At 44.2% G+C, this 23,567-nt stretch overlaps 1 protein-coding gene across 1 annotated transcript; it reads left to right on the forward strand.

Moving 5' to 3' along the window:
- The first annotated feature begins 19,932 nt into the window (after nt 1-19,932).
- Nucleotides 19,933-21,837, forward strand: LOC119727323. The gene has a single exon (XM_038199178.1). It carries the CDS (start codon nt 20,182-20,184, stop codon nt 21,835-21,837), a length of 1,656 nt encoding a protein of 551 aa, XP_038055106.1. The 5' UTR covers nt 19,933-20,181.
- The last annotated feature ends 1,730 nt before the right edge of the window (nt 21,838-23,567 follow it).

Here is a 23,567-nt window from a genome sequence, read left to right on the forward strand (position 1 = left end):
GAAAAGTGATATGAACTTCAATTGTCAATACATGAAAACACAACCCACTGAAGATGTATTTTTTTTGCAATTACGTCATCATGACGTCATTATGGGTCACGTGACGTCATTTAAAAAAAAAACCAACTTAATCTTTGAAATTTAATATCAAATCAACCGTCAGAGACCGGAACTTGAATTTTGCGGGAATCAACATGATTATATACATGATCTTCAATTTATGTTGTGTGTGCAAAATCACATGACCCTTCCTTCCGGTCGAAACCGGAAGTGCCTAATAATTTGAAAGTGGAAAAAGATATGAACTTGCTTTCAAAAATGTTAGTCTGTGGGTGGGTTGACCTTTTCAAAAAAATGATTGGTGACGCCATGAAGAGTTAGAGCGCCCTTGAAGAGTTAGAGACATGCCGACTCGGCCGCTGTCCTCCGGTCCCGGGGCCGAGCCTCGGCCGATAACTCGGTGCTCGGCGACATGCCTGTTCGGCCTATGTCCACGGGAACCGGTGCCGAAAAAGCCCCGACCGATATTCCGAGTGCACCGAGGCAGCCCATCGGCGGGCCCGGAGCCCGGAAGAAAACGCCGAAAGCTGGCCAGCCCAATATGTCCGGCAGCCGTATAAATAGCCGGGCCCCCGGGCTACCGGCGGATTCAGCCGACGCACCCGGGTGCTCAGCCTGGTCCGAGGCACCGGATCCGAAAGACCAGGATTCCTTCAGCCCGGACATGCGGGTTCCCGATTTTCGCCAAAGTCTGCGTGATTCTTATTTCTCGGGACGTAGGCGTCATCGCCATCATAAGCGTAGACGCCACTGCTCCAGCTCGAGTTCCGGCTCAAATTCTTCCGGAAATTCCTCGGCCGGCCGTTCCGGATCCACTGATTCTCATCACCGTCGTCGTCATGGGAAACGGAGTAGCATGCAAGCGCTATTGCTCCGAGGGTTTCAGGAATTGTCGGCTATGCTGGTGTCTCTAGTCCCCCAGCGTCCGGCACTAACGCCAGCTCCTGTTAATTTATCGACTCCTCCCCCGCGTGAACCCAAGTCCCCGGAACGCAGGGATGAATTGTCCATTTGCCCATCGGAAAATTTCTCGGACTCCAACTCCGACGTCGGCCGAATTTTCCGATCGTCTCTGGGGGCCGTGCATGACCAACCAGCCCCACAAGGAAACCGGGCGCAGCTCAAGAGGCCACCGGGGGCGAGGCCTCGGGTTCGGACAGACCACCCGCGGCCCCTGGCATGGCCCCGGCCGCGGCCCAAATAGATGGCGATCCATTATCCGGTGATGATCGTTCCTCCGGCAAAGAATCCGCTAACGTCACCCCCCTTTCGGCGGCTGACCTCCGATTTCGGACAGTCATGAAAGATATGGTCCGAGTGCTCAAGATGCTGGCAGAAGAAGAACCACAGACGGGGCAGGAGGAACGGCAGTCTTTCAAACGCCGAACCGCCCCGTCCGAGTCCCGGTCCCGGGGACAAACGTTCCTGGCGTTCCCGATAGATAAAGTTTGCACGGACCGCATTGGAGCTTTGGCTGCACATAAAAAATGGCGGCCCAAAGACAGTATCAAAGCACGGGTTTTTCAGGCGCCGCTGAAAGATCATGACAAATATTTAGCGGTGCCGGTAATCCCGGACGCAGCCAAGGATAAAATGGCAGCCGACAGAGGCAACCCAGGCGTCGGGGAAATCCCCCTTTCGACCGCGTGCGCGGCAAATTGGAAGATACCCTGGCGAAGGTGGATACAGCCTCACGTTTTGGGTTGAAAGTCAGTTGCTTTTCACAGCTGCTTTCCGAATTTTTGGTCTGTGCTTGTGAAGCTGACTCTGATGTTTCCCCAGAGTCCACTGAAATGGCTTTCCGATGTATGGATGAGTGTTTACAGCTGTGCATGGAACAGTTTACACGAATCTCTATTTTCGCTACAATGGTTGAATGTATTGGATACAATTGTTCTCCCTTCGGATGGAGCGCAAGCGCGCCTCGATGCTCTTCCATTTTTGGGTTCTGACTTATTTAACAATAAGTTTCAAGAACTGATGGAGGAAGAAGCAAAACGGATTGAGACCACCGAAAAGATAAACCTCCGAAAGTCATCAGAGGTTAAAGGATCTCGGCCTGCTAGGGGCGGAAACAAAGCATCCTTTCAGCGTTTGCCTCGCAAACCACTACGGCCTTTTCGTCCCCAAATAAGCAAACCTGCTGCAGCCACAACCACAACTACTACAGCTCAATCCTCGACTGCCCCGACACGTACATCCTCGGCAGCTTATTACCGGCCATGGTCCGTTGGCCGTCGAGGGAGATGTGGAGAGTCCTCCCTTACCCCTCGCTCTGGCAGGGGTTTTGGAGGGGGACCTTGGCATAAATGACAGACTCCCCATCTCGGCCATCTAAAGTTTTTCGCAGAGACTTGGGCCCGTTTTTTGTTCCGACAGGTGGGTGCTAAATTCCGTATCTCTCGGATATGCCCTGGAATTCACAAGCACCCCTCCGTCGGGCACAATCTGTCGCCCCACTCCAGTGCCCTCCAATCCAACCAAGCGTCGGGCATTAGAGTCCGAAATTGTATTGCTCCTCCAGGTTCTTCTTTCTAACTCCAAAGAAGAACCCCGGAGAGTGGCGTCCCATCCTGAATCTTCGTCCGCTCAACAGGTTCATCCGACCAAAAAGATTCCGGATGGAAACACTTCGCACGGTGTTGGATTCCCTACCCATTCAGTCACGGGCTGCGACTGTAGATCTAAAGGACGCCTACCTCCACGTACCCATTCAGGACTTGCATTAAAATTCCTCTGATTCCTGTATGCGGGAGTAACCTACGAATTCATCGTTCTTCCATTCGGGCTCGCAACCGCACCAAGGGTTTTCACGCGGTTAGCGAAGGTTGTGACACCCGTCCTCAGACAAAGAAGCATTCTGATCTTTGTTTATCTGGACGACTGGTTGATTGTGGGCATGTCCGAACGTCAGGCATGTCAAGCAGTCACCACCACAATGGAAATTGCAGGAAGTCTGGGATTTCTCATCAACAACGAAAAGTCACATCCCATACCATTAACTCGCCCAACCTTGCTGGGGGTGGATCTGGATCTATCCTGCGGCATAGCCTGTCCAACTCGGGAACGACTGGGGAATCTGGTGGAATGTGCCGTTCTGCTGATGTTTGTTTTGTTTGTTTGTTTTAATTTCCATTCATATAAAATCAAGAAAAAATACACAAAATGATACAATAACAAAATGAATTATACAAATACTATATCTGAAGCAAAATAATTATATGAATGGGGGTGACATCCGAGAGAAGGACAAAGCCTTCTGTAGAGGAGCACCCTAGACTGCTGTCAATTACACAAATATATCCATGTAATTATACATTCTATTTCAGTTGCATTATTTTCGGTTAAGATGATGTTCGTTTCCGGGTTTGATAAATACAAAGTAACGGATAACAAATAACAAACACTGCCTTGCTCATTATGGACAGGAAAAGCAGTTAGGATTGACACATAGAAAATCCCTGTATTTGTCTAAATAAAATTCTTTTAAGTGCTTCATAAAAACCTTTTTTGACAAGTTAACTAAATCGTTTCTTAAAAACGGTGGGAATGAATTAACAATGGTAGGCAAAACATGTCTATAATTAGCAGAAGCTATGTCTAGCCTACAGGTGGTTCGCAAATGAATAAGATTGCCTTGACGAGTAGCGTATGAGTGAACATCTTGGTTCAAGGGAAAAAAATCATCACATCTTAAATTTTTTTGGAAGTTTATGAAAATAATCATAATAGTGTGAGGCAATCTGAAAATTATAAACTTCTTCAAACTTAAGAATTTTTAACTTAAAACAGAGAGGTGAAGTATGGGCATTATATTTGGCATGGCAGGCATTCTTAATGCATTTCTTGTGTAAATAAACAATCCTATCATAAAAAGATGGATAAATCCTAATCAAACCACCCCATGCCAAGACTCCATAATTTAAATAGGAATTAACCAGTACATTGTAAATAGAAATACTATCTTTTATCCTCATAAGTCTTTTAGTTCTATTAAGAATATAATTAGCTTTGGAAATTTTATTACAAACATAAGAAATCTGTTCCTTCCAGAGCATATTTTTATCAGTCTCAAGACCTAAAAATCTAGTACTGGGGACCTTTTTTAGAGAACAATTTTCTAAAAATAATGATATGTCGGGTAAGTAACGTTCCTTTTGCCTGGATGTATAACATATAAAATAGGTTTTATCAGGATGGACTCTTAACCTATTTGCTCTAAACCAATCTTGTAAAATTAATAGATCTCTATTAACCTCCGTAGCCAATACATTTAAGTCATTCCCAGAGGCAAGAAGAGTTGTGTCATCCGCAAATAAAATAGGCTTTACAACAGAACAACAAAATGGCATGTCATTAACATAAATTAAAAATAATAGTTGTCCCAGTGTGGAGCCTTGGGGGACGCCACAATTAATATCTTGATAGTTGGATTTAACTCCATTCAATGTCACATACTGCTTACGCTTATTAAGATAGCTACCAAACCAATCAAGTGATACTCCCCTAATCCCAAAATAATAGAGCTTGTTTAACAGCAAATCATGACTAACAGTATCAAAGGCTTTCTTTTAATCTAAGAAGACACCTAAAGAAACTTGTGAAGGGTCCTGATTAACAGCATCCGTTAAATTATTGTACAAATCAAGCATAGCATGAACGGTACTTCGCCCAGGGCGAAATCCATATTGGTTAGAACAAAGCAAATTATTAGATTCCAGAAAAAACAATAAACGCTTATGTATTAATTTCTCCAGAATTTTAGAACAAGTATTCAATAATAAAATTGGCCGATAATTACTTGGATCCTGGACATTACCCTTCTTAAAAATTGGAACAACTTTAGCCACTTTATACTTATCTGGAAAGATCCCTTGAATAAACGAAGCATTAAATAAATCAGATAAGGGAGGGGAAATTATGTCAATAACGTTCCTTAACACAAAATTGCTAATTTCGTCTGGCCCAGAACTAGACTTGTCCTCAAATTTCTTAACAAATCCAATTATTTCTTCGGGTTTCGTAGGAGTTACAAAAAAAGAATTATGTGGAGAATTAGCCAAATTAACATAATAATTAGCATCTTTGTTAGAGTTGGGTACATTCTGACAAGTCGTTTCACCTATTGAGCAAAAATTAGTATTAAAGGCATCTGCAATCTCCTGTGTGTCAGTAATTACTTCATTATTAATGATTTTACTTCTTATATTCCCAGAAGACTGTTTAGGGTTACATTTGATCATAGAATTAAGGAGTCACCATGTCTCTTTTGCATTACCTTATAAATCATTAAGCTTATTGTGATAATAAGTAGTTTTAGCAATACGCTTCAGTTTATTAAATAAATTATTATACCTTTTATAAAACGCAAGCTTGGCAGGACTTTTAATTCTGTTAGCATAATACTTTTGTTTATCATAACACGACTTTAATAAACCAGGAGTCATCCAAGGAGATCTGAATGTTTTACGATGAGTTGGTTTTTGCTGTACTAAGGGAAATGCTAATTCGAATGCAGAGTGCAGAGTGTTGTCGAACACAGACATTTTGGAATTAAGATGATCGGTTGCATATACTTTGGACCAATCTGCTGAGGATAGCAGTCTATGAAATTCCTGACAATTAGCTGAATTAAATTTCCTAAACGTAACTATAGGCTCTGGGCCAGCTTGTTTACTTTGACCATTTTCAAAAACATAAAATGAACTAAAATGGTCAGAGAGATCACTTTTAACAATTAGAGAGGCTGCATCTCTGTCAACTCTGTTTGTGAATATATTGTCAATCAACGTAAAAGAATTCAAGTTGGGATCTATTCTGTTAGGCCGTCAAATCAATGGAACATAGTTATCGGCAAAAAAAGTATCGATAAATTCACTCACAAATGTTCCATAAGAGGACTGTTTCCCATTTAACAAATTAATATTGATATCCCCTAATATATAACAGGCTTTAACTTTGGCTTTCTTGACTTTAAAAAAGAAATTACTCATGAAGTGTTTAAACCTAGTCAATTCCGAAAGTTCACATTCAGGGGGCCTATACAATGAACAGAGTAAAAAGCTATTCCTAGTTCCAGGATTAATTTCCGCCACAATTATTTCAATTTCAGAAGAAAAAAAACGACAAATCTTCACGAACAAAATAATCGAATTGATCATCAATAAATATTCCAACACCACCTCCTTTTCTTGTACTGCGATGCTTCTCGCACAAGCTTAATGGGTGATAACCAGGTAGGTCTTTGCAATTTGTATCATTAAGATACGTCTCAGATAACGCAATAAAATTATTTTTTTTCTTCTGGCTTGAAAAGTGCAAATGTGTTTTAAAATCATCCCATTTACTAGAGAGACTACATATATTCAATTGCATAAAAGTAACAGGATCAGAATAATCATTTTTATATGGAGATGGCACACAGAAGTCAATATCCCTCTCGGTTTCATCATCAAAGAGATCAGCAAGACACTAATTATTATGTGTGTTCATGGAGGTATCCAGGGTACACATAAGTCCATAGTACATATGAAAAAAGGAAAGAATTTTGCAACTAGCATAAATCTAGCATATAGAATGTTGACTTGGTAACTGAAGCATGTACATGTAAAGGAAATAATGAATGTAATTGACAGCAGTCTACTAACAATAAAGCAATATGCGTGTGCAGACATGTGCAGTGAAAGTGAAGCGGACCATCATCCTCTGAGTGGTAAAATAATAATAATGCTGAGGCAATACATAATAAAGTACAAATTTATAAATAATCCCCCGGATGTACCACGTGAAGTAGCGGCCCCGAGAAGGAGAAGCATAGTCCCAAATACTGCAAAAACATATGCTTAAAAAAATCACCAGGGATCACACTCCTCCGACTCAGGCAGCCACCACACATGGCACATCTACAGAATTCTCTCTATAGTACATGAAGTTAATCAGATGACAAAAAAGAACACCAAAAATATATATAAATATGTAATAAATAAATAAATAAATAAGTAAAAAATTAAGGTTAGCCTTGATCTTGGAAGGCCATTGATAACAGCTTCCATGTCCCTCATCTGGTCAGGTTTGCATCTTGCTGACTTCAAAATCAATTTCTAATGTCCCAACAACTGGAGACAAAAAGAAAGTTCGAACTAGATGTATAAATGGACCTGAGTTCGCGACGTCTTGGAAGAGGGTTAGCACTACAGCATATCAGGGAGAGAATAAGCTTCTAGTTGCTGAACAGTTTTGTCCGCAACAATCAGACCAACTTTTCCTGTACGGAAGTCAATTTTTACATAGGGATCCTTGCCGTTCAGTTTAGCAGATTTGTAGGCTGGGCTAGTCTTGAGTTGGCCATGTGCAGCCTTGATCTTGGAAGACCATTGGGTAACAGCTATCATGTCGTTCATCTGGTTAGGCTTGGATCTTGCTGACTTCAACACCAATACCTTGTCTTCCCAACAAGTGAAAGCAACAAGAAAATTGGAGCTAGGTGTAGACGTGGACCCAGGTTTACGCCGTCTAGGGAGAGGGTGGGCACGCTTCAAGATTATGGTGATAGCTCGGTCTTGAGGAACACCACATAGATGAAGCAAGCTTCTTGCCCTTGTAACCTCAGACATGTCAGAGCCTGCTGCAGGTGGGTTGATAAAGACGATGTTGTATTGCATACTGCGAGCCTTGGTCACTAGTTGCTGCTGCTTCCAAAGGCTTTCAATAAGATCTGTCTTGACCTCTAGTGCTGGAATGGTCTTCTTCTCCAGGGATTCAATCTTGGAAAAGGCGAGCTCTAATGAATCTTGGAATGCCGAAAGTTTATCTGCATAACTCTTAGTGACTGATAAGAGCTCTGCCAAAGCAACCTTGTTTTCTACTAGGGTGTGCCGAATTTCCAAAACATCCTTCTTGGTAGCCATTGTGGTTGTCAGGCAGACCCCGAGTGTTGCGAGTACAACAATGAAAAATGGCGACGAAACATCCACGGCATGCAATACGCACACAAAACACACAAGGTGTGGTTTCACAAAAGCACTCACGTGTATCAAAGTGTAGTGGTTGTATGTTTGAGCACCAAAAACCAGAGTATTTGAACACCAAATACGTCGGCGGTGGCAGCTAAATTTGCCAATAAGGATGATACAGATATTCAGTCCAGTTCTTCACTTGGCCTCGTTGATAAAATGAAAAGTCTCGGACAGGCAGTACGAGTACAATACAAAATGGTGAAGAAGTAATTGCATGCTATATGCATACACACAGCGCGTGGTTTCACTATACACTCACGTGTATCAGTCAATGGTGTGTAGTTGCTTGTGCCGGTAATAGTGTAGTGGCCGGCCGTAAGTGTGCGCTGACACAGAAGATTTTAATCGCAAAAAACATCCAGAGTTGCAGCAAAATTTTTCCAAAAGAGATTAAAGGGACATTATTTAAGTCCAGTTCTTCACTTGGCCTCAAATGATGAAAAGAAAAGCCTCAAAATGTGAAATAAAAACACACTCATACGCGGCGATCCGCACCACACGTCCTCACGCACTGGCCGCCATACTAAAAGCATGCCGACACAGCACCAGCAGTGGCTTGGCTCCGCCTCTTGGGCCTTATGGCCAGTATGGTAGATCTAATCCCTTACTGCCGGTTGTACATGCGGCCAATACAGCTGCATCTTCTTGACCACTACAGGCCAAAACACGACTTACTGTCCAAGCTCGTGCCAGTGATCCCCCCTGGTCCGCCATCATATCATGTGGTGGAGCAACCCACGCAATCTGTCATCCGGTCGAAGGTTTCCTCTTCCCCGACCGACATTGACTCTTACCACAGATGCATTGAACGACGGCTGGGGAGGACACACAAGAGAGGATTCAGTCGCCGGTACTTGGTCTCCAGTAGAACGGGTTCTCCATATCAATGTCCTGGAACTACTGGCTGTGGAGAAAGCTCTGATCTATTTCCAAAGGGAGACTGCGGGACAAATTGTTCGGGTTCGTTCAGACAACTCGACTGTCGTCTCCTACATCAACCGACTAGGGGGCACCCGGTCCAGCCGCTTTGCATGTACACATGGAAACTCCTCCAATGGAGTATTTCCAACAACACAACCTTGATGGCAGTACACTTGGCAGGAAGGCTGAATATCATGGCCGATGCCCTGTCCAGAGGCAAAGTCCTCCCCACAGAGTGGATGCTCCATCCTACAGTGGTACAGGGCATCTTCTTAACACTCGCCAGGCCCCACATAGACCTATTCACCTCAGCCCGGAACAATCAGCTCCCAGTATATTGCAGCCGGGTTCCCGACCCACAAGCTTGGGCAGTGGATGCTCTTTCACTGAAACACGTTTGCTGACGCGTTCCCCCCAGTCTCCCTCTTACCATGGGTGATAGCAAAAGTGGAGACGGAACAGTGCAAGCTTTTACTGATCGCCCCCTTTTGGCCAAGACAACCATGGTTTCAAAGGCTCACCCGCCTACTGATACACCCTCCAATCCTGTTGCCACAGCGGACCGACCTCCTGAGTCAACCCGGGTCGGGGTTTCTTCACCCAGACCCAGAGAAACTCCACCTAACCTGCTGGCCTTTGTCGAATCTTCCCTCCGACCAGCAGGCCTTTCGGCAAACGCTGCAACCCTGGCAGCCAAGGGCCGAAGGGAGTCCACACGTCGAACATACAATGGCAGAGTACAACATTATCTTAGATGGTGCAGAAGGGAAGCTGTTGATCCCTGCTCTGCACCTTTAACCGCCATTGGGGACTTTCTAATAGTGCTCTTCTCGCAAGATCTGTCCGAGGCAACTATTAGGGGTTATCGCTCGGCGATTGCTGCCATCCATAAGGATGGTTCAACTGTTTCGACTAGTAATGCACTGTTCAACTGTTTCGACTAGTAATCTCAACTTCTTGAGGGTATGTGTTTATCGAGCGGCCCCCGCAATGCTGTCTGGTGCCCTCTTGGGATCTGGGTAAGGTCCTGCAAGTGTTAGCCAAGCCTCCATTTGAGCCACTTTCCGGGGCTTCCCTGATGAACCTGACTGTGAAGACGGTTTTTCTTCTAGCTGCAGCCACAGCCAGAAGGCGAAGTGAGCTCCATGCTCTTACAATTGCTGATGGACGCATCAGATGGGAGCCACATGGTGTCTGACTGATACCTAGCCAAGGTTTCCTGACCAAAAACCAGTCAGCCTCGTTCCCCCCCCCCCCCCCCCCCCCGGACATCTTCGTTCCGCAGATAAAGACTGTCTCGGCAGTTGTGGAAGACAAGTTTTGGTGCCCTGTTCGGGCGCTTAAATGGTACCTTGCTCGCACTAAAACTCTCCGAGTAACCATTTGCCAGCTGTTTATTACAACTACATCGCCTCACAGATCAGCCACCCGGGATACTATTTCTCGTTGGATGGTTAGGGCCATTCAAACGTCTATCTCAGACTGGCCAACTAAATCAACTGGGCTGGTACATGCCCATGAAACTTGGGCTACTGCAACGTCTTGGGCCTTTCTCAAAGGGGTTCCCATGCACGAGGTATTGCAAACAGCTTCCACGTTTGTCTCATGCTACCTCAAAGATGTCTTGCAGAGTGAGGGGCAGATGGGCCGTGTGGTCATCACAACTTCGATGCCCTCGACTTACGAGAAAGACCATGATGATTGGGTAGACCCGACTGGCCAAGGGAGATGCCGGAGTGATGGGACGATCCCTATCAGACAGTAACCCCCTTCTTTTTCGGTGAGTTACCATGTCACTTACATCGTATTCGCATATCAGTTTACATGTATAGGTTTCTAATGGTGTGCATGATGGGCCGATACTTTCGGTGTTTTTTCACTGCTATTTTGAGTTTCCTATGAAAATCTCGCCTATACCCTCCTCCTTTCAGTGCTAATCTATGCATATGTAGGAATTAGCATGTAAGAGAGGGCCCGAAGTGGACTACCTCAAATCTGAAGGGATTTGGTAGTCCACGAGGGGCCGATACTTACCTGCTAATTCTCCCTCCCTCCTACCCCACGTTGGGCATGGGATTTTCTGTTATTTACGCTTTCAGAAAAGAGGACGATATGCCGCTTGGCATCATGGGTATCGGGTATTGGCCCAGAGGGTGCTGAGGTAGACGTAATATCTAGCGGGTATGGCCTGCGGCCTATAAGGAATAATGCATATGTAGGAATTAGCAGGTAAGTATCGGCCCCTCGTGGACTACCAAATCCCTTCAGATTTGGGGTTTTTGTTATGAAAAGTGTTTCAGAAAGTGCAGAAATTTGCAGGGACTACTTACGGTAAATTATGTAGAAGTACCCCAAAAAGCAAAAGACACTCAGATTATGTTCGCTGATACATTTTTACAATCGGCCATAAACGGCCTGGGTAAAATTGTCTATTTTCTTCATAAACTGGTACTCTGATTATTTGGCTACAAATATAATCAACAGGAAAAGTCGCGCAATGCATCATTGTGCCGAAGAAAATCAACTTTGTAAGCAGTCCTCAGCTGGGATTTAACGTAAAAAGCTGTCGCTAGCGCCCTCTATTGTTGAGATTTGTCTAGCGTGATAGCTGTGTTGGGCTCGGTGTCATCGGTTGCACTTTGGAAATTTGTGTAAGAAGGTTCAAATCTCGGGGCTCGTGTGGGATTAACAGTAAACCATTATTGAAGAAATTGAGCTGTTAATGGTTTTCTTTTTCATGGAAAATGTAGATAGAATTAGAGATGAAAGATTTTATTTTTCGCACAACGTTTTGGTGTAGGCCCACACTGGGCGCGGTCAGCCAAACGACAACATCATGTTCCTGGTGTTTGTGATTGTAACAAATTTTCCTGGCAAGGCCAGGAAAACAAATAGAACACCATTTCAGTCAACCAAACGTGTTTCCCCAGGGAAGCCAGATACTTTCAAGGACTGATTTGTTGATAATAACGTCCAGCCACAACTCTTGACTAGAGCTGTCATTGTGATGTAGAGCATCGACAATGACTTAAATGTAAACACTGAGATCATAATATTTTCTGATAATTTTATTTTTATTTTTCTGTATGACTTTTCTGAAACCAAGCCCTTACGTCCCCCATTTTCTTCTCATGACAAGGACTCCTCCACTCCATCTGTTCCATTAATTTGGCAACGGACGTGGAATAAATATCTAAAGAGAAGGGTCGGCCGGAACAATAGGCCAGATTATATAAGAACTAATAATAGACTACAACCGACACAGGAGAAGGTTACATATTAAACTGAACATTTCTATTAAAGCGATTAAGAAAATGTAGGGAGAATTACATATGAGCCGAATTTAATAGATCACCACCGCAGCTACTCTCTCAAAAACCAACCAAATTTTCTTTTATGAACATTTTGTAAGTTTTGAAAAAGAGCCGTCTCAAAAACAAATGCTTGACACTTTATCAATTACTGTTGTGGAGGCTATAGATTTCACAATTACATTATGTCAGAAGCAAGGGCGGATCCAGGGGGGGGGGGCCAAAGGGGGCCATGGCCCCTTCCAAAACGAAACCAATTTTTTTTTTTTTTATGTGACATCGCAATAAAGGCAGGCAATGAGTACACCACCATCTTTTCCTCAAAAAAACATTGGCTAAAGTGGTCAGAAATTGCCTCAGATAGCACCACAGAGCATCTAGAATCCAAAAAAATTTCGGGGCCCTTAAGCGGGCCCCGAACCCCACGCCGTAATTTTTTTGACCCACTTTTTTGGGGACCAAATTTTTTTTTGGCCCCCCCCCGAAAATTGTGTTCTGGATCCGCCCTTGGTCAGAAGGGCATGAAGCTGATGTTCCCAAAGCTGGCTGAGTTTGATCGCCCGAGAATTAATCCTCTAGATGAAGTGGGACCACGCCAGCAGCAGAAGAACAGGCGCGATATTAGATGAATTGAGGAAAGTCATTTTTGTAAGAGCAGTGGCCCAATATATGATTTTATCTGTTTTCACAAATAAGTCTCAATAATTACAGGTTTTCTCTTAGCTAGAAGGCACAAATACCCGCTGCACCACTTAAGAGCACCATTTTCGGATTTCCACGGTAAAATACAACAGAAAATAATAGTAAGATTAATGATAACATTTTGCAAATAAATGGCCTTATCACAGGGAATATATTATTACAAATAATAACAAAGTAATCACCTTGAAAAGTTGCATTTGCAAGCTGGTTTAATCTTTATTTAACATAGTAAATCCAAAATTAACAACAACAAAAATGTTTGGCTTCCGTGCCGGTATGCATTACAGAGTTTTGGCCAGTTTCCTGTCTTGACTGGCGTTGTGCATATGGTTGGCACGACCTGAATTTTCCATTACTTTTTAAGAAATATCAAACGAAAATATATTGACAATAATTAAGGTATGTTTTATTCACTTTCTGTGGCATTTTTGTGTATGGCTTTCGTAGTGCAATGGAAATAGTTCAGGCTAAAATTTTGCATACAATTGAATACCCCATTTAATCAGCATAAAAAAATTGGCAAAAAAAAATAAAAAATTCCGACCAACTGACCCTATTTTTGAAAGGCATATAATCGGAAGCAGAAGTACTTTTTTTTTTGGCCTTAAGTTAATGTAACTGTATCACTAAACATTATATTTCAATCACAATGCAGCACTTACCAGCAGTCTGGGTGCTCCGCTACAGGAGGGTTTCACCTCCTCTGGATGCAACCCCATTTGTACTTTTATTGATTTATATTGATCAACTTCTTGTAATTTTTTATGGGATGTTTTTGTTCTACAAATGGAAATAAATACACAAACAATCCAATAAACAAACAAACACCTCAACAAACACCCAAACAAACCTTCATGTACCAGCTTTCCAACAATAACCTGCCTAACACTATCTGTTCAATGTTTTGTAAAAATCAGGATGTTCACTGTCATTTTACTAGGCGTTATCATGACATTCCCTCAGTCCTGGGCTCGTTCAACATTAACTAAAAAAACTGTTAAACATGAAGGGCCCAAGCTGTGGAATTCTCTTAATCCGTCTCTTAAAAAGGTGTGAAATGTATCGTTATTCAAATGCAAATATAAAATCCTATTAATTAACAAATATGTGGTAGAATAATCTCATTTTGTAAGACCAAATAATTATAGTTTTAATTTGTATTACTAGCTCTGTACCAATTACACACCGAAACAGCTCTTATTTTTATGCCCCGCGGCAAAGCTGAAGGGGCATACTGTTTCCGCCTTGTCCTTCCGTGGGTGTGTATGTGTGCGTGTGTAAACACCGGCAATTGGGACGTAGGACAAAAGAATTGGGGCACAAACAATACGTCCACGATTGACCGAACGTCCACGATCTCAAATCGTGTACAAAACCAATGAGAGCTGTTGCTAAAAAGTTAGTGTACAAACAAAGGAAAGAGGATTAGGGACAATGGGGCGTCCACGATTGCCGGTGTTTACACACGTGGGTAGGCATTACATTCACTGTGTGGACTTTCGAACAAAAGAGGTCCACATAAACCAGGTAGAGGCGACGTTGTGTGGACGTGGGCAAGTCCACACAGTGTTTCCCCATTTCTGGAAAACAGGTTTAGAGGCATTTTTGGGTTAGGTTTATCGGAGGCAGAATGAAGAGAAACACTAAAGGGAATCATAGAAAAAAATTGGGTTGAAAGAGTTTTTACAGTTTGAGAAAAATGAGTTTTTTCACTGGTTTTTCTTAACTACACGAAAGCAATGGAATGTCCACACTTGGTATGTAACGTAAACATAACGTGTGTGTGCGTGGGTGCGTTTGTAAATACCGGCAATCATGGACTTTCACGAGGATACACACCTTCAAATTGTGGACGCACTGGGACCGTGGACGTCCACGGTTACTTTTGCTGTATTTTTGGAATATCTTTGGCTAGAAGAGGGCGCTCTATCATTTATCAACAGTTTTAAAGGGAATATACAACATTTGCAAACATCGAAAAATAAAACTACCAAGTTTTTGCGAAATACCTTAACAGGATGTTGGTAAATGACAGTCTAAAGCATCCTGTAAAATTATGGCACCTGGTATACTGTCATTTTCAAGAAAAGTGGTATTTTTGTATCAATTTCCAACAGTGATGTAGTGCCTTGATGCTGGGCCTTGGCCTTAAGGCTGCCTTAAGGCTGGATTTTAGGGCCTTGGCCTTGGCCTCGAGGCTTGAGGGCAAAAGCCTTGGCCTTGGCCTTGGCCTTGAGGGTTCAGGGCCTTGCAAATTTGAGTCAAGGCTCTTCAAGGCCCATAGATTTTTGCATTTTCCAGATAAATCTGTTCGAAATTTTGCTGTTACCATTTTAATTGTATTACCATGGAGGAGGGAAGCACCCTGTAGATTTGTGTGTTGGGCACACTTCCACTTTTGTAGCATCACATTTGTTACCATTGTAGTAGATTTGCTGCAAAAATATTCCGTACACTTGGGGGGCTAATGAGATGATCACTTTAATTGCATATAACTATGGAATAGATCTGATTGGTTGTATAGGGCCTATGTCTCCCTGATAAGTGCTAAAGATTTGCATGTATCTGTTTTAGATAATGCTGATATTTCTGACCATGTTGGGCCAGCAAATAAAAAATTCCCAAATCAGTTTCTTGGATCCCCCTTTTGTTACACTTGGGAGAATTGTGTGTCAACATAGAAGTAAATCATTATTTTGTTTAGTTAAACCATATTGAAGACCTGAACTTATACAGTGCAGTCATAAAATGGTGTAGGCCTATGCGAGCATGTTGATTGCAATTAAAGAAATGTTGTTCTTTGTAACGAGCAATTCGTGATGATAAGGGCAGATCCAGGGGGGGCCAAAAGGGGCGATGCCCCCCCCCAAAAAAAACCCAAACGAAACCATTTTTTTTATGTGACGTCGTAATAAAGGCAGGCAATGAGTACACCACCATCTTTTCCTCAAAAAACATCGGTTAAAATGGTCAGAAATTGCCTCAAATCGCACCACAGAGCATCTCGAATCCAAAATTTTTTCGGGGCCCTTAAACGGGCCCTGAAGCCAAAGCCGTCATTTTTTGACCCACTTTTTTTTGGGGGGGGGACACCAAAATTTCTTTGCCCCCCCCCCAAATTGTGTTCTGGATCCGCCCTTGCGTGTTGATGTGTCACTCGTGTGACTATAACTAGTTCTATATCAGTGGTCATTTCATAAAACAGGGCCTTGGCCATGGCCTTGAGGGTTAAGCCTTGGCCTTGGCCTCGAGGCTTGAGGGTCAAAGCCTTGGCCTTGGCCTTGGCCTTGAGGGTCAAAGCCTTGGCCTTGGCCTTGGCCTTGAGGGTCAAAGCCTTTGCTCCAACACTGATTTCCAATGCTGATCGGCCGATCAGCGTTGGAAACAACTGGCTTTTTTTCAAATACTGGCCCCAATTGACCATTGCACTTGTTTGCAATCGATTACACACCTATAAACGGGTACGAGCCAGCTAGACTGGTTCCCTGACCTTACAATTCCCCCAATGTATGTAAACTGCTCTGTTTCTTCTTATATGGAGTCAGGGAACCAGACTACAGGAAAATGATCGTTTTTCTTGGTTTTTATAGCATTTTCGAACCCAAAACCTCAAAAAAGTTAGTGTAACTATATTTGCTTTATATTTCCAACCCCCCAATTCCATCCATTTCTGAAAATTACAGCAAAAGCAAATGATGTATATTCCCTTTAACGATAGTCCACGTTTTGGCGGTGAAGGTCAGGAGTCGGTTCGTGAAAGTATGAACTACATTCAGCTCGTGTGACAAAAAAATGGAACGTACTCATCCCTAACTGTAGGACGCCCTCAAGCGGTACGTGCGTGGCGCGCTGTACCAATCCGGGCCGCCGCGCGCTGCGCCGAGTGCGCAAGTTGGCACCGTGCCATGCCATTTCCCGCGCTTGCAGGATGAAACACGTCCACGATTGTTCAGATCGCTGGACGCCTGCGATGATTATAGGCAGATAGAAGGCACATCAGGTTTGTAAAAAAAACATTGTATTTTCCTATGCAAAAACATTTTTTAGGCCTAGTTTACTCATGTTTTTTTTTTTTATCACATCACGTTAATATTTCGACGCTCAGTATAGGCCTACTTGACCTGATCACGCGGCGCGGTCCCGTCAGCTATCAGTACAGTCACTACATCACGTAGGCCTAACAAGTACTGAAGCCAATACTGCCTAACGTTTAGACTAGTCGAACAAACATGGCTTGGCGTGAACATTGTCCTAACAATGAGCGATTGGACGTTGTCCAAATTTATGTTAGAAATTTGATTTTGGCAGTATTTTGCTTGTATGTTTTGGTTTTTGTTTTGATCATAGTGTGCAGTATTTCGATTGCTTTTGTGCGTTAAAGTTGGACTTCGTTTTAATAAAATGGACCACGTTGTATAGCCTGCCCTGCATGCAGCCTAGCTGCATTGTAGCCTAGCCCTAGGCGGCCTACTCGGTTAATTTGGAAAGGTGAGCAAGTTACGGACACAAATTGAGGTAGGACTAGGCCTACTCCGGTCGGGTTCCAAAGCTAGATCTAGCGACGTCGCTAAACTGTGCATACATCGCTTAGGCCAAAAAAAAATAAATAATTCTGTTTCCGATTACATGCCTTTTAAAAATAGGGTCGGTCGGTCGGAATTTTTTTTTTTTGGCCATTTTTTTTAATGCAGATTGAATGGGGTATCCAATTATATGCGAAGTTTTAGCCTGAACTATTTCCATTGCACTACGAAAGCTATACACAAAATGGCAACAAAAAGTGAATAAAACCTACCTATAATTATTGTCAATATATTTACGTTCGATAATTTAAAACAATAATGGCAAAATCAGGTCGTTCGCACCATATGTACAACGCTAGTCAAGACGCGGGGAGCTGGCCAAAACTCCGAGGTGTGTGATGCGAGCATGTGTGGCGAGCGGCCCGCCATGGGCCGACAGACCTGTTTTCACGGTCAAAAATTTCGGGAAACACGCGGCATGTATCACTCCAAATACGAGTAGTGCAATCTCATAATGAACTCTTGAACCCAGAAAATACATACACAGACAAGCTAGATCATTTCTGTGAATTAATTTGCAAAAACGTTCTTTCTCCATCGGTGCTTTCTTGGCATTATTACGATGTCGAATCAGACCAGTTGACAGTGCACGTGTTTGTAGCCATGCTAGCGCTATCGATCGCATAGCCGTGCACAGACTAGTTACCGCAATTTCATCATGTCTTCTAAATTGGCGCGGCGGGAACCAGTCATCGCTGCATTGCGCTGGGTTTACGCACGTGATTAGAGTAACCGTGACATTGAATTGCGAAGTTTATATCGTGAAGCGAATTTGTAAAAATAACGAAGGTTTCTTTTGAAAAAATAGCGAATGTAAGTAAGAAAACAAATAAATACAAGCATTTTTGACTAAAAAAGAGTTGTTGAGAGGTATTTTGTGAAGACAAAAAAAGACATTTATTCAATCATTATTATAATTTTTTTTTTTGGAATTGCAGATAACATTTTTAGGGTCGCAGCCTTAAAATAGGGTCAGTCGGGTAACTGGAAGCAGAAGTATTATTTTTTTGGCCTTAATCAAGCGACGATGGCGCAAGGCCGAATAAAAAAAAAATGTTTCTCTCGTCCGTTTTTTTTGTTAAAAAGGAGGAGAGGGGCTTTTTTTTTTTTTTTTCAAGATGGCAGCCATTTTAAAATTTCCTGCAACCGTTGGTGTTTCAACTGTTCAAAGACACTTTTAAAATGAAGGACAAGTTGGACAAGAGAACTGAACATATTAGTGTCATTTAGAGTATACTGTCACTGAAACTTCGACTCCCATATTTCGCAAGTATTTATTTTCCGATGAATTTCTGGACTTTTTCGGTGTCTTTTTACTGCGTTTTCAAAAAAAAAATTAAAAATCCAGGCGGCCTCCAAAAAGGAAGCGGGCGGGGATGTGAAACATGTTTTTTTTACTTCGCTGAATTTACGTGTGCAATACCTCATTTTTTAGTAATGTTTTTTTATAGCTCCGTGAATGAGCTCCACAAGTTCAGCCGGCAACAAAATGTAACGTGAAAAAAATGGAGTGTTACTTTTATGTACATGTTCATATTGAATGTCTTCATTGATCTATTGCATAAGCGGATCCCGGGGGTGCTAGGGGGGTGTGCGCACCCCCCCCCCCCCCCCCCCGGCAGTGACCGAAATTTTGTAAAATAAGGTCATTTTGGTCATTTTTCATTCAAATGAGCTGTTGCGCCCCCCCGGAAAACAAACTCAGCCCCCCCGGCAAACAACCTCTCTGGATCCGCCACTGTGTTGGAAATAAACTTTAAAAATAATGAATTGCAGCTGCCACAGTAGATTTTCGATCTCATCGCACAGGTCTCTGGTACTCCACACCTCGTACACGCAAAATGATTGGAGCCCGTTGAGTACCCAGACTCGGCGCTAATGGGTACTCGGCGGGCTCCTATCATTTTGCGCGTACCGGGCGTGGGGTACGGTGCCAGGGACCCGTGCGATTAGATCGAAAATCTGCCACGGCAGCCGCGATTCCCATTGCGATGAATCGCACATTTTTCGAGGGATTTTTTTAAACTTTCCCTACTATAAAGTTTAATTTTTTTTCCACTAGATTGACGAATACATTCAATATGAACATTTATGTACATAAAGTAAGTTTAGCAAACGCTCAAATTTTTTTTGCGTTACGTTTTTTGCCGGCTGAGCTCGTGCACGGAGCTTTAAAAAACATAACTAAAAAATGACGTATATTCCCCTTTTATCGCATAAACGATAAAAGGCCTTATACTCAGTGAACACCTACCGTAAGCATCCTGTATATTGCAGAGCATTTCGCTAGTAGCCGATCAGAACACATTGTAAACAATTACATGTAAGCGAGAAGGTGACTCGTGACCTGTGACTTATGACCAAGGTCATAGTGGACAGGATCGATATGCAAATTAGGGTGGCGCGTATGCAAATGCGGGATGGAACAAGGTTAAGACCAATCAAAAAACATGAATGCGCGTCATGACGCTATCTCGAGCGGGAAACACAATTCACGTACATGTAGCTGTCATTCTGTCACAGCCATCCAAAGGAGGCGGAGGGTGCATTTTGTTGTGAGATTAAACACAACAATTTCGTCGTTTCGCGATGTATCGTGCGAATATTTCTCGCCAACGTCGCCGCCCTGCGCGGTTTCTGGTGGAGCCTGTGCCTGAGCCAGCCTCCAGTGCCAAGAAGAAAAAGAAATCTTCGCCTGTGAAGAAGTCAAGATCACGGAGGGCTCCAGCTCGCACTGCCCCCTCCGCCTCCTTTGCCGTGCCCGGGGCGGTCCCGATCGCCACAGCTCCGCTATGCCAGCCGGGGTTTGGGTCCACCACCACGGGGCAATCGGCGCCAGCACACCCACTGATCACATCAGTCGGGCTCTCAACATCCGGTGCTGCTCCAAGTTTTTCGCCGGTGATTTCTGCACCGATTGCCGTGCAGCCAGTGTTCACGCCAGTCACATCCGGGGCTTCAATGACATCCGGGGCTTCGCTGACATTCCAACCAGGGTTATCGCCGGTGATTTGTGCTCATGCCGTGCAGCCGGAGTTCACACCAGTCACATCCGGGGCTTCCATGACATCCAGGGTTTCGCGGACATTCCAACCGCCGGCAGCAAGTCTTGCCGCATACCAGCCAGTTCACGCAGCCGTACCGTCCTTCGGAGCGATGTCCCCGTCGGTTTTGCTCGCCAGTTGCGGGGCGATGTCTTCCTTGGCTGGATCTGGGACAGACATTTCCGGAGGCCTGTTGCCTCATGCCAATTCGGGCTTGGTATCATCGCCGGGGAGTTCGGCAGCATTCAACGGTGCCCCATCCGCCGTTCCTGCGGCTCCCATGGCTCCGGCTACTGCTGCGCCATGTACAACGACCAGCATGGGGCCAGCTTTGGGCAGTGTCCCATTGGTGTCACCGGGGGGTGAGTATGGGTCTCAGCAACCTACTTGTAACGGGCCTAATATCGATATGATGAATATGCATCGCCCATTATCTATGGCCCAGGCCAGTGTACATACCATATTGGGTTTTCATGTTTCGCAGGCACTAAAGGAAAAAATTTGGCAGGGTTCCTGTATTGACTTGGCTTTGTTACGGAATGACACCGCAAGTGCTGTTTTGGCACGCACTGATACGCAAGGTACAGATCTCACTTTTGCGTTGGAGGGGGGCTCTCTTGTCCTGAGAAAACCGGGGGCCACTCGCAAGAAGATTGAGAGTTTAGATGCGTGGCAATCAGCATTTCACACTTTCATGGCCATTTACCTTGTAAAGCATACAAACAGGTTTGCTGAGCTGCTGCGCTACGCGGAAATTATTCGTACCGCGCACATTCAATTTCCAGGCCAGGGCTGGAAGGTGTACGACGAGCAGTTCAGGCTGAAACAGGAAGCGGACCCTCCCCGTTCCTGGGGTCAAATTGATTCCGAGCTGTGGCTGACCGTTGCAGCGGTCGGGCTGAACTCCCCCTCTTACTCACGTGGTGGGCTGCCGGCAGCGCAGACCCCCCGCACAGGGAATTCTTTTAAGCTCGGGAATTGTTTTGCTTTAATTCAGCCCAAGGTTGCTATTTTCAGGGATGCAAATACGCACACGTTTGCAGTAAATGCACGCGCACTGGTCATGGCGCCACGCGTTGTCGAGCTTGGGGGCAAGCGCGAGGGGCCACTGCATCCAGTGGTTTTGGCGCATCAAGTTCGGTTCGGCATGAGCCTCGATCCCCGCTACCTGCCAAGCCAAGTGCTGCTGCAGCGTCAGTAAGAGCTCCTGTACTGCATCAGGGTGCAAAATCAGCCAATTTTCGTGCCCCCAACCCCCAATAATGTGCCTGTGTTGTTAAATTGGTTAGGTGATTATCCGCTTTCAAGTGTTAGTCAGGTTTTACGAAGTGGTTTCACTGAGGGTTTCTCACTTAACTATAATGGTCCTAGGGAAGCACGCGATTCACAGTGTTTCGCTTCTGCGGCCGAACGTCCCCAGGTAGTTCGCCAAAAGCTAGCCAATGAAATTAATTTGGGGAGGATTGCCGGGCCATTTTCTGAACGCCCGTTTCCTAATTTACAGTGCTCCCCAATTGGTCTAGTTCCAAAACGTGAGCCAGGCACATTTCGTCTAATTCATCACCTCTCCTTTCCAGCCGGTCAGTCAGTGAATGATTTCATTGATAGTGATAAATGCTCTGTTCACGCTGCATCATTTGACAAGGCTGTAGAACTGGCCACTGCGGCGGGGCATGGGGCGTGGCTTGCAAAGTCGGACATTAAATCTGCTTTTCGTTTGCTTCCCATTTCCCCGGTAGATTACGAACTGCTGGGTTTTTCATTTGAAGGCATGTTTTATTATTATCGATGCTTGCCAATGGGTTGTAGTGTTTCCTGTGCTCTTTTTGAACAGTTTAGTACATTTTTGGAATTTAAAGTTAGGTGTTTTGGTCAGACAGAAGGGGTCACCCATTATCTCGATGATTTCCTTTTTGTGGGTACGAGTGCCGATAACTGCGCACGTCTCCTGCGCACGTTTCAAGCAGTTTGTGAGCGATTAGGTGTTCCCCTGTCGGTTGAAAAAACTTTCGGGCCTGCTCAGGTTATCACATATTTGGGTTTAGAAATTGACACAGTAGCAGCAGAGGTGCGAATCCCCCTTCAAAAAACTCAGGCAATTTCAGAGCAGATTCGAGCTGTGCTGGGCAAGCGTAAGATTTCTCTTGTGGAGATCCAGTCCTTAGTTGGCTCATTAAATTTTTTATGCAGAGCCATTCCATCAGGCAGAGTGTTCTTGCGTCGCCTTATTGCATTGACTTCTGGGCTTCATCGTCCACACCACAAGGTGCGCATTTCCAAAGGGGCTCAGCTTGACATGCTTATGTGGTTAGAATTTCTGACACATTTCAATGGCATCTCAATGTTGGCAGACTGTGCATGGCAATCTAACGAGACTCTTGATTTATACACCGATGCCGCCGCTAGTGTGGGTTTTGGGGCATATTTTCAAGGAAAGTGGGTACAGGGTTATTGGCCGAAGGAGTTTGCTCACGATCCTCCCTCCATTACTTTTCTGGAGTTTTTCCCAATTCTAGTTGCCTTGTTGACATGGGCTCCTCGACTAGCTGGCCGCAAGGTTTGTTTTCACACTGACAATACTGCAGTAGTACACATCATTAATAAATTGAGCTCGCCTTGTCCGCGAATCATGCAGTTGGTGCGTCCTTTTGTCTTGCAATGCCTGCGTTCCAATACTTTGATTAAGGCCGTCCATGTCCCAGGCCAGTATAATGAGATTGCTGATGCATTGTCCCGGTTTCAGATGGATCGTTTTTACAGGACAGATCCCTTTGCCGACGCGGTTATGACCCCGCTGCCTGCTCTTCCTCAAGTATCATAGAAGTAAAGATGGATCGCCTCTTGACAGCATCTATTGCGCCAAATTCTCACAAGACTTATGCTGCTGGCTGGCGAGCTTTTTGTCAGTTTCGGCAACAGCTGGTTTCAGGA

This window comes from Patiria miniata, unplaced genomic scaffold (genome assembly GCF_015706575.1).
Source record: "Patiria miniata isolate m_02_andy unplaced genomic scaffold, ASM1570657v1 HiC_scaffold_20, whole genome shotgun sequence".
NCBI classification, from domain to species: Eukaryota; Metazoa; Echinodermata; class Asteroidea; order Valvatida; family Asterinidae; genus Patiria; species Patiria miniata.